Source organism: Xiphias gladius, chromosome 23 (genome assembly GCF_016859285.1).
Source record: "Xiphias gladius isolate SHS-SW01 ecotype Sanya breed wild chromosome 23, ASM1685928v1, whole genome shotgun sequence".
In the NCBI taxonomy this organism is placed as follows: domain Eukaryota; kingdom Metazoa; phylum Chordata; class Actinopteri; order Istiophoriformes; family Xiphiidae; genus Xiphias; species Xiphias gladius.
The window spans coordinates 9,492,056-9,504,654 of record NC_053422.1 but is presented as its reverse complement, the minus strand read 5'-3'; the positions used below and the strand labels follow the sequence as shown (position 1 = coordinate 9,504,654).

General features: G+C 40.5%; 1 protein-coding gene across 1 annotated transcript; it reads right to left on the bottom strand.

The window, feature by feature from the left end:
* Positions 1-2,870: 2,870 nt before the first annotated feature.
* Positions 2,871-12,368, bottom strand: smyd5 (SMYD family member 5). The gene is made up of 13 exons (XM_040120565.1): positions 12,238-12,368; positions 11,195-11,303; positions 9,685-9,824; positions 8,703-8,824; positions 8,269-8,338; positions 7,385-7,489; positions 7,083-7,145; positions 5,965-6,035; positions 5,757-5,863; positions 5,485-5,541; positions 5,263-5,357; positions 4,749-4,819; positions 2,871-4,301 (listed from the first exon to the last, which is right to left on the bottom strand). Exons 1-13 carry the CDS (start codon positions 12,328-12,330, stop codon positions 4,151-4,153), a joined length of 1,254 nt encoding a protein of 417 aa, XP_039976499.1. The 5' UTR covers positions 12,331-12,368; the 3' UTR covers positions 2,871-4,150.
* Positions 12,369-12,599: the final 231 nt, after the last annotated feature.

Below are 12,599 nucleotides of genomic sequence, written 5' to 3'. Positions count from 1 at the left end.
GCAATAGGGTTCCTCGGGGGACCATGAATTACTCTGCAAAATTTTCTGTCAATCCACTGTATTGATATTTCACAGGATAAGTGAAAACATTTTGACTTTCTGGTGGCACTAGATGAAAAGTCAGGGATGAATTCAGTAGGCTTCGTCCTCCGGAGACAATGAATATCTGTACAAAATTTCATGGGATTCCACAGTTGTTGACATATTTCAGTCTTGACCAAAGTGGTGGACATATTACCATCCCTACAGCCACTAGCCTGGCTAAAAATCCATAAATCCCTGGTTGTGGTTGGAAACAAACAAAAACAAAAAGGTGACACAGATTACTTCAACTAATAAGCTCAGAATTTCTAGAGTGAACAATAATTTCAGTTCAGCTCTCCAGTCTTTGCACAGTTTTCTGTTTGCCAAAAAGACTCACATTCTTGCTTCTCACAAGTCTCACAAATGAAGCAACTAATAAATTCTCTAATCTTTTAGCATTTTTTCTTGGGTCCTCTCTGTCAGATAGTTAGAAACATAGTGTTTTACCGTAGATCCTGTCAAAACATTTGTGATGCTCAAGCCGTCTTTTGATGATTCACAACTCAATTCTTTATGTTCTCTTCCACTGGCTCAGGCTGCGCCACAAGATTTATGACGCCACTGAGGTCCTAAACGTTTCTTCCTGAAGATGAATGTGAGGTTATTGGGCAGCCCACAATGTTTCAAAAGTATCCCTGATGACTACATGGCAGAGGTACTGTTGACAATTTGTACCATTTTCATTTTAACCGAGGAAATGATTTGAGCAGAACTTAACCACAGAAATCTCAAAACATTGATCAAACCCAGCAGCTCCCTCAACAACCGTGTTTGTGTTCTTAAACTGTATTTCTTTCTCATGTTTATTTTTTATGCAGGGTGAGCTAAAGTGCAATAACCGTACTTCGGTTAGGCTGATTTCACATGAAGCAGTCGTTCATCACTCCGGTTCTGGAGTCGCCCTCCAAGGCAGCAGTGGTATCCATTGTGGTAACCAATCTGGACAGCACTAATGTAGGTTGGAGATTGTTTCCATATGGAGTCTGTTTCAAGCAGAGTCGGTTTGCTCAGGTCTAAAATCAAGAGTCCAGTTCATAGTTTGCACACTTCAGGCACGCAATGTGAAACAGTTATACAACTTTCACACTAGCAGCCATAAACAGCACAGTCCACCTTTAAACCTCGGTGAATAAATCAACGGCAGGTTGCTGAAAATTCTCAAGAGAGACGAAGTGTTGTGTGTAAAGGTTAAACTACATACTTGACCAATTATTTTTACAAGCGTTTGTACATAATTTAATACAAAACCTATTAATTTGAGGACAACTGACAAAAATCAACAAAGCAGGCACATTAAACTGTAAAAAATAATGAGAAGTGGAAGAACATCTAATATCTAATAGATGAGGATGGGGATACGACATACTGAAAATAATCTATTAAAATTTATAGAGCAGAAAAAATCAGTCAAATGAATCGGCAACGATTTAGGTTAATCAAGTAAGTACAGTATTGATTAAAAATTTGAAAACATCACCTTGGGCTCTAGGAGGTTGTGACTGACTATATTCTGCCATTTTCTAAACTAAATATTTCAACAATTATTGAAAAAGTGATGATTAATCTATAATTAAAAGCCGTAAAAAAAAAAAAAAGTCTTTTATCCATGAAGTCAGTTGTAAGAAGAGTCACATTTTGCTCAAATTATCTGAGTTATTCCCCACCTTACAGCCCATAACTGAAAAATCCCAGTCACATTTTATTCAACCCTGTATAGATTTTGGAGGGAAACTGCATGAGCTGTCTGAGATTTAAAAACCTTTGATATAGCAATGTGTAGTCAAGTCTTACAAGTAATAAATAAAACTGCATATTCTGCACATAAATTGGAAAAATGCCATTATTATCTCTCTCATAAATAATTAAGAGTCAGTAATATGCCACTTTAAGATCATTGTAGTCTTTGAAATGTATATGAAGCGTTTTGTACTGAATAAAAGACTCTTTCTCTGCATAGTAATAACTGGCCTTCTTAAAGCGCTCCCCACTTCTTTTCCTTTCCTCAAACACTTGCCTCACTTCCTGCCCCCTCAGTCCTCAAATGAGCCTTTATCTGGCCCACTCCTCTCTGGACTCAGACCTTTCTGCTGTCCCAGCCGTGCTGTGTGATGTAGAGGCTTATACCATATGAATTCCGGCCCGCGCTTGACCGCCTGCGGTGAGCTGCCGCACCAAAGTCCGCGTTCAAAAGTTAGAGCCCCTGCAGTAATTCTGGCAGGGCTTCAGAGGATGACAGCCGATGGTGAGGGAGTCTCAACTGGAAGATGTGTCCAGAGGTCCAGCCTCCTGCCGTGCTGGGTCCCAGGTGTGCGTCCTTTCATGGACATAATGTGCTCTTTTTTTCCATTTCTCTTTTGTGCATCCTGGGTGAATTAGCATATGATGCAAGTGCAGCAAAGACTGGGGACCGTAGTAGCGTAAACTGAGAAGGTTAATGGAAAAATGTCAACCATAGATGATTGGAGGTACGAGGGAAAAGCAGAGGATTATGCTTAACAATGCAAAGACACTATTACTGTAGACTTATTCTTATCCACTATCCGCTAGCACTAATTAGAATGTACGTACTATTAGTGTGGAAAGTGACTGACTGGCAGGTATTAGCAGTAGAATACCTCATTTAATCGACTTAATGATTGATGATATGAAATATATTTATTATTGGTTCTGTATGTACCAAGTTAAAAGTGCGTACAGCAAAAAGCTGCCTGGAGTGTAGCAGCCATAAAAAAAAAAAAAGCAATGATAAGTGAAGACAATTTCACTAAGGAACGACTCAACAGACATTCAATTTCAATCGTTTATGCCAGAGTAGTAAGAACGACAACTGCTAGGCTCCTGTTTGCTGCCCGTATATTTAAATTATACTTTTGTGACTTACAAAGGCATGTTCTCCTGTGCCACTGCGCTGAATGCCAACTGAGAAAATTGGGAATGTTCATTCAATATTTCCAATCTTTGCTGAGTAACTGAAAATATTGGGATTTGTGATTACGGTCACTGTTGTAATATTGATGCAGGTGTGGGTAGCAGCAGCAATTTCACTCATGTGGAACCGCGGTTTGAAATACAGTTCTCAACAAAGGGCAAACAGTTACTGACAAAGCAATTTTCCATTCAAGGTCTATATCATACATTATGTACGGTTTAACTTAACCCCATAGATCATGGTATGAAAACCAAACTGTATTTCACTAGCTGGATGCCTCCCATATGACAGGACTGTAATTACAACAGACTATAAATAAAAAGCCTCTTCAGTACAGTATGCATAGACTTGTAAGAAACGTACAAGTAGAGCAAAAAACACCTGAGAACCAATTATCCTTTGCTTAATCACTTTGCTTTAAGAGTTAGTCAGGAACAAGAAATTATAACTCTTCTTCGGAATTGTATTTAGTGGACCTGGAAGTCAGACAGTCCATTCAGTAAGTAGGTATGATAGTTTTGTTTTTGGCTCTGTACCCCTCCACATTTGATTTCAAATGACACTAACTTACAGGGATAAAGTGCTGACTTTTACCTTTAATTTAAAGCTGCTCTAATCAATAGTTTATAAACTAACCACGAATGAAATGGCTGTAATGTAATGGGCTGTTCATAGTGACAAAGCCGCAGAGAATTAACACAGGACTCTAAAAATTTCAATAGATCTGAGGGGAACTGTAGTGTCCTTTTATACATAGACCCCGAAGGGTAAAAATGGCTACCAATCCCATACTATTCACCCAATATCGATGTGAACCCCAAAAACCCTGAAACTTGTCTTTGCTGTATTTAAAACCCCAGAGTGCTTAAGTAGAGCAAAAACAATAAAAACGTATCACTGACCTAAAACTGACACATACATACTGCACACATGTACCTCATTTAAGGGAACTCTTTCTGTAGCTGATCTCTAACTGGACAAAGAATGAATGAAATGTGTTGATCATAAGATGTTTGGACACTTCTGGTGAAATGCAGATCATGGTTTTGGACTAGTCTTTATTCTTCTGGGCTTCGCGGTCACTGCGCACGGTGGCAGGAATGGGAACGGCTGTGAACAATATGGGCAAGTCTTTCATCAGACATCTGTCATCTCATCTTCCATCTCATCCCCCTCTGTTTCGCCTTCTGCCTCGCCTTCTTCTTCCTCTTCCTCCTCTGATGTCACATCCAGCTCATCCATCTGGGAGACGCATTTTGGACACGAGCAGACAAACAGGTAGTTCTCCCTGGGAAGAAAATGTTCTGCCAGTCACATTGTTGTACCTCTAAAAGGAGCGGAATTAATCAGAGGCATTTTACACTTTGCTGTTCAGAAAATCTGGGGGTGTTCAGCAACCGTTGTGCACTAGAGCAAATGAAAGTTTGGTGCATTTAATACTTTCAGCTGGCGTGATATGTGGGACATAGGGAGATTCACACCAACAACCTGGAGTGCAACTGCACCTTCTCAAAGATGAGAATTACCCCCCCCCTGAGTGTTGGTGTGTAATTCAAAGATGAATTGACATCATGTTGATCAATGCGCGTGAGCACAGGAGTAGCCACCAGACCCCTATAATCTATGCCTTAAGAGTGCCCATTATTGTCTGGGAGGCTTTTTATTGATCCAGATTCGCAAGAGTATGACCCCCCCCCCATTAAACTGATTAATCCGAGAGATTACAGATGTTTACCTCAGAATTTTGTGTCTGCTATGACGGCTTCGGTCCCGCTGACAGCAGTCCAAATAACTGATGCAGATCTCCTGAAAGTTGAAGAAAACAAAACACTTGAACTGGCTGAAGAAGCCCAACATCAATAGAATGAAGTTACTGACGCTACAAATTTTAACAGTTTAATCCCACAAACATGATACTGGTATTTTTCAAATGCCCCCGCCCCATGCAGGAAGTTGCTCTGTCCTTCCTTCTCTCTACTGGTGAAATGTTATACAAAGCGTTCCTGTCTTAGCCAGCATTCAAACGGGAGCTTTGCTGTGAAAGTAGCACGGCTGCTGTGACATTACTGTGCCGCGCAGACGCAAGGCTTCTCAATCTTTCTGACAGCTTGACAAAACCAGTCCAATCCTCAAAGTCTCAGCCTCCTAATACCATCTGACAAGGGAGAACACAAAGCTAGAGAAGGATGTTCTGTCCCATCTATCCCAGGCCAGAATTTATCACTCCAAACCCAGACGTGTCAGCTGACCTCTCCTGGGATGATGTCACTGAGGGCACTGAGGTGAAGCAGGAAATTGTTGTCAGGGAAAGATGCCTCTGCATTGGGTAGGCAGCTGTGGTTACCTGCAGGAGTCAGAGAGTCAACACGGAACAAGAAAAAGAGTCATCAGATGGCCTTTTTTTTACCAGAATAACAGCGTCTTTGAACTGAAGTGGCAGCGCTCGTAACATGGACAGCATCTGCACTCACATGAGCTTTGAAGCAGAAAAAGTCCAGAGCCCTCACAGTTTAGAAAGTCCCCCGTTTCTACAGAGAGAAAAAGACAAATTATGCACATTCCTGACCTCTCGTTGAGATCTACACACAGGTTGCATGATAATCACAGTAATGTCATTGGGTCAAACTGCAACACTGACAAAAATAAAACTCAATCATATAATATGATCAATGAAAATCCGCTCGTTTGGGACAAAAAATAATTTACTCCAATAAACATACTGCAAGACTGGTTTAAAAATTACCTCTCTCAATGTCCTTGTACAGCTGGTCGATAAAGGAGTCCAACTGCTCCCTCTGCTGGGCAGGAAGCTCAAGTGCGTCACAGGCATGAACCCACTGACTCAAGGAGCTGGAATTGAACAGACAAAAATAGAACACGAAAGAGAGAAGCTTGAGGTCCAGCGTAAGGCTGGTAAGCTCTAGTGGTGGACAAGAGAGGAGAGTGTTTACCTGGTGCCGATGCCTTGTCCGTTGGTTCCCACCAGAGCGAACAGAGAGCGGAAACCTTCAGGAACGAACCACTGCAATACAATCGTACCATTACTGATCCATGCAGGGAAAATTCTCCATTTTATTTAGTACCCTTTTGTACTGAGGTAAGGGGTCGGGGTCAGCTACAGCATCACTGCACTTCTATACATTGACTTTATAGTTATGTACGCATAGAAACATTATTCAGCATTAGTCAATCGACAGAAAATGAATCATCTACTATTAATACAACTGATAACTGATCGTTTGAGTCACTTTTCAAGCAAAAATGCCAAACACTTGCTGGTAAAAGCATCTTAAATGTGAGGATTTCATTATAAATCAAATAATTTGGGGGTCTGAATTGTTGAATGGACATAACTACACCTTTGAAGACATCACCTTGGGCTCTGGGAAATAATGTGTATTTTTACAATTTTCTGATATTTTATAGATTAATCAAGTAACCAATTAGTTGCAGACCTAATTCTGGAAATGATTACTTAAGTGACTGGTCAGTCATAAAAAATGAATTGCAAACTATTTTGATAATCAAGTAGTTGTTTCACTTACGATGCAAACACTATTCGTTGGTTCTCGCTTCTCCGGTGGGAGGATTTGCTGCTTTTATCACTTTTATATCGCTGTAAATTCAAATTGGGTCACAACTAGAGATTATTTTCACTATCAATTAATCTGCCAGCAATAGTTTGTTCAATAAAATGTCAGAAAATAATGAAAAATGCCCCTCAAAATTTCCCAGAGCTCAGGGTGAGTTCTTCAAATGTCTTGTTTTTTTCTAGAAAGAATCCGTTTTTAATAAAAAAATAAAATAAAAAAAAAATCAGCAAATATTCAGATTTGGTATGCTGAAAAACATTTCATGACATTTATAATAAAGGTGATTTAATAGCTAGGACAACATTTAGGAGACAAAGCAGCCCAAATAAAATCAGAGACTGTCAGCTCTGAGATATCACTGGCAGCTGTGCAGCACTTGGAAATAATGAATTGAGTAAATGACAATTAATGGACTGAAAACATGAAAAAAAACCAAAAAAAACAACACGTGGTAGCTACATTTGAGATGTTCTTACCCGACTGAGATGATCATCATAAAGTGCTGTTGCAAAAAGGCTGCGTAACAATGCCAGTTGCCCCTACAGAAACAGCGTAAAATAAATAAATTTAAACGACAGAAAACATACATCATAAGCATTGGTGGCCTCCATGGGAAACACGTCAGGAGAGAGTAACACTGTCATGCTTTGCTTATTGAACCGTAAATTATTGCAATTGCCATGAGAGCAGGATACTGTCTTTGAACTTGCCACACTTAATATATTTTGCAACTCAACAGCTTCATATTTCCAGCAGAAATAACATGACGACAACTCACTCTGAACTGCTCTCCCAGGAGCTTATGGGCAATCTCCTCCTCCTCGTTCGCTGCCCGGCTGCAGAAGTGAGAAAACAGCTTCTGCCAGTGTGCTTTGTCTTTAGCCTGGACAACATAACCAATATTAATACCGTGTTGCTTGGTTATTAAAATGTATTTTAATGACACTGTGCCATATTCCTTTGCTACACATGCCTAATGTTTTGCTGCTTATTAGGAAGGATAAGTGTTATTAAAAAGACAGGGTCAATTGATAACTGGAGCAAACTAAATTACTGATGGTATGTGCGTGTGAGTAGATTCAGAGATTTTTTTTTTTTTAAATCCTGTAATAGGAAGCCATTTGTTGCAAATCATGTTTGTACTGTAAGAATCTCAACTTCCATAAACTTGAAAACTGCCTCATCTTAATTTCCATGGTATATATTTGGTTTCTCTCGGTTTAAAGTTGCAGTGCCACATTCAATGTTTTCAAATCAATATGTACATCAAATTATCATCATTGTTCACTGTCAGTCAGGTGACAACCCTAAGAGGAAAGTCTGTTTAAAAAAAAAAACAAACAAAAACAAATTCATCTTCCCACTTGTCACTATACAAGAATAATTTTCACAGCTACCCTTCTTCTTTGTAATAGTCATGGCAAAGTTAATTTCAAGCAAGGATTAACACCACAAACCTTGAATTAAAAACTGATGGAACAACGGGGAGTGGGCAATAAAATAAAATTTTAAAAAATCTAATTACATGCAGCATGTTCTTGTCTTTTACAGCAAAGTGTCTCTGCTGCGCTTGATATTTTTTCCTTGCATGGATTCCTGCAAGATTAGTACACACAAACCACATAATGTATACCCAATAATTGGAAGTAATCGGAGACTCACCTGTTTGACCACAGCTACCATTCTGGCCATAAGCATGATGCTGGAGGTCTCTGGAGGATAATGCATGCTCCTGGTGAGGAGACAAATGATCTTCTTTGAAGTGTGTGAAATTTTTAAAAAAAGGAAATCAGTGTGCTCACGTAGGTTTACAATGAAAAATACATTCAGTGGCCACTTTATTAGATACACCTGTACAATCCCTCATGTATGTAAATAGGGAGGATGAAAAATGAGAGACCACTGAATATAATATAGTCAAGCACAACACCATCTTTGACTATATCCTCAGTAATGAGCATATTAATGGTATTTATGCATTTCAGAAATTTAGTAAAAGATAGAATTTATGGCAGAGGTTGTATCGGACTGCAATAGAGTCTACATGTGTACCTAATAAAGTGGCCACTGTGTGTATGTGTGAAATTCTCCCTCACCTCCATGCATCTTTGAGCTTGTTGACAGGGTGGTCCGGATCTTCCTGGGAGGGACCCAAACACAGGGCCCGATGGTACTGATCTGCCGCAGCTTGCCGACACTCACTGCTACAATACATCACCTGCAGCAGAGCGAGAGGAGTTCACAACCGATCATGACACATGGAAAATGAAAACCATTTGAAGTGACAGGTACAAAAAAAAAACAACAAAAAAAACCAAACATTAAACAAATAGTCAATTTCTGATCTCCCTCTGGCTGCGTCACTCCATGCAGCACCATATCCTTAACCAGTTATTGGAAACCACAGGTCTTAATCACTTACCAACATCTATTGTGTGAGACAGACGTAATCAGGAAATTATTTGTTTGTCTTCTTAATCCTTCAAATCGGTAATCTGATTTGTAGCCAGGGGTGACTGACTACTATTTGTATTTTATTGCACTTTACATCCATTGATTTTATGTCTACTGTGAAAAAAAGTCTCTTGAAAAGTTCTCTATGAATAAGTTGTTATTAGCTTCGGGAACCCAAATCGGAAAATTACACGCGTGCCGCTTTTTTGCAGTTAAAAACACAGCGTGTTTGCATGTGTCCTATACATATATACATTACTACAAATACAAAGAAACCACCAAGGATAAACAGTCGTCTCAGTTTTTCACTTTGGAGAATAAAAATGAGACAGATTGGCTTATTGAGCCATAGTACCAATACCGGCCACGAAAAATTGATCAGCTGGTCACAGCGTCGACCACTGATAGTGGAGGTTCTACCCTGACCACAGCTCATTTAAAAATCAATAGGTTTCTTGTCATACACAATATTGATCCGAACACTTTAAAAAAAAAAAAAAAAGTTTCTCAGCTTTTTTTTCTTTTTAAATGAGAAAGATTGGAAAAAGAAAAAAAAAAAAAAAAAAAGTTAAGGCCTTTCGGTCAAAGTGGAAAATCAGTTCCTCCGTTCGTGATCAGACTGACCTTGCACTGGGGGCAGGCTTGGTGCAGCTCTGGTCGAACACGGCAGAGCTCAGGGTGAGGAAGGCTGAGTCCAGGGATGCCGCTGAGCCTCCTGGCATTCTCCTCTGCAGTCTCCAGAGCACGTAAGCAGTACTCACAGGCTTTAAAAGGATGCAGCACGGCAGTGGAGCAGAAGAGCAGAGGTTAAACCCTCACTGCAGACCTTGTTCATTTCAGATAGTAAAGCTTCTTTCTCAAACTCCTCCTAAAACCCTGCTTTATTCGGTATGTGTCAAGTCCATGTTCTTATAAAACAGACATTGCCTTTGTTGCCCCATGTACAAAAATATATTGTAATATAAACTGAGTTTCAGTTTATTAGGTACACCGTGCTAAAACTACTGCAGGCCAACAACAGTCTTCTGACAATTCCTGCCTTCAATAAGGTTATAATGTTCAGTTTGTGATGAAACTGTTTTAGAGACGTGTTGATTCAACTGAATGATGATGTTGGAGGCTGCGGTTTATGGAGCTGTTGAATATGAATGAGGAATGAATGTAATATTTTTAAGGTGCCCGGTCCACATTGGCCTACAAGACACTATGTATATTACCTTCAGAGGCAAATTTAAAGTGGGCTTAGTAATATTAGTTTCTCTCGGTTTTGGTTTGTTTAATATTTCTTCTGACCATTTTTCTTGATAATTTTCAAATAACAGAGTAAACCAGGCTTGTTAATTAACCAATCCCTCAATCACAGCATGCTAACAGTTTTGGGGCCATTTCACGTACACCCGATAAACAATGCATAGCTCTGTTTTGCACTTTATCAGTTTTGTTTGTGACAACCCCAGATCCCTGCAGCATAATCCAACATTGAACACACACAAGATTTATACAGTTGTTTGTATGTTTTGTAACCAAGATCTTTAAAAAAAAAAAAAAAAAAAAACAACTAACGTAGAACAGCCCCCAGAGCACTACCAGCAGAGCCTGACAGGCTTGTTATTCCTGTTTCAAAAGTAAGATGATCATCGAAGGTAAAACCGAAATATTCATAACTCTCTGAATATGACAAAAAGAACTAAACCAGTATGAAACACAAACTTACTTTTGGGTATCCCCTTTTTTCTGAAATGCAGAATTTGTTGAATTGTACTGTATTATACTGTGTGTAATATTTTATCTACCCCTTTTATATCAGCGAAGGTTGGCTAAATAACAGCCCCCCCCCCGTGTCATGCAACGAAGTTCAATCTGCACCACAAACGACATCCTCCGAAATTACCATAAAGTTGAATCAACACCTGTCTGAGCAGTTTCAACACCAACTTAAAGTGATAGCCTTCATTAAAAGGGAGGATTTGTGGCAGGACTGTTGTATTAGACTCCGTTAGCTTTAGCTCGGTGTACCTAATAATCCGCAAACTGAGTGGTTTGTTAATACAACATCAGTCTCTTCCCCTGTTAATTGGTGCAAGATGTAGTTCTAAAAGCCAGTTAAGAACTCAGCACTTTGGAGACATGTCACCTTTATATTTATACAAAGCATTCCACAAGAACTGGGTAGAGACGAGAGGCCGCTCAATGAAAATGGTCTCTCCCTTCTTGATGCTCCGTTTCGCGAAGAGGCCCTTGCCCTAAAACATGAAAGACAAAAGAAAGTCCTCATCGTTGAACGCAGCCTGTCGGTCATTCAAACGCAGCAGCTCCTGCCTATTTTTCCTAACTTTGCTTGTGTTGTCTTTGACCTTCTGATCAACTTTATCTCTCGGACCCCTGACAGTTTCTCCTTATAAAGCTTTGCGTTAGTTCCAGGTGCCCTGCTCCTACCATCATACCATCACCTTTTGTCTTTTTTCCTCTCCCTCTCCCTAGAACTGTGCGCTTTAAGGTGGAGGATTTCTTATCTTCGAGGATAACAAACAGCTCTGAGTGGGATAATGTGGTGTTTTGGGCTCCGGGCTGAGGTGAGAGGCACCTCTACTTCAGTGCCTTGTAACAGTGTATTACCCGTTTGTGTTGACTAGTTTCAAGGGCCAAACTACCCTTCTCCCCTCCCGAGTATTGTCCACCAACAAACATTTACCTATTTGGACAAATACAACTGCACGCAGCCTGGTTTTCAGGCTTCTTAGTGTAAATCCCAAGTTCACAGGGGAGTTCAGCCCCTTCAGCAGAAAGATTGTGGGGCATCAGATCTAGTTGCGTGGAACTCTAACATGACTTCTTTCATGGACACTCAACCCAAATGGCTTTTGTACTGAAAAATAATAGCTGCTGTTCCCTTTTCCACAAGTTTTCTCTGCACTCTTTTCGTTAAAACAACCACACTACATCAACAAATGGAGAGGGGACAAAAAACGTTTGTGGTGGTTTTGAACAGTAACAGGTACATCACTGTCCGACTGTGTCAGAGAACCGAACGAGTAGATATATGGTGGAGTTTATCCAGTACTTCCTGTCCCTGCTCGGCTGCACGCCGACACCCGACATGCGACTGCAAGCAGAGCCGCGCCCGGGAACCGCTTTTGATTCGGTCCGTCCAGTCTGGCACGACGGGGTCGGTCTCACCTTAACGTTGTCTATAAATCTGACTTCCACGCAGCTGCCAACTTTGCCGGAGTCCACGCAGAAGGAAAACATGTCATCCAGGGGAGCAGCCATGTTTGCGACGACCTTTCCCCCTTCAACCCTCACACCGACGTTTTATCGCCGGTGAGCGGCAGCGACCGGCAGCGACCTCTGCTGGCCGCTGCAGGTGGTCGCAGCTGGACGTGGGACGCCGAGGGCGATGCAACCTAAGCGTCGGTACAATGGTTTTGTGTGGTAAATATGTTAAAAATAAACAGATAGAAGGGAAAAAAAACCCAGTAGATTTACAATCACTAGCCACAGAACTGTGTCACTTCTGTGACAATGTGGCGGATAATTAT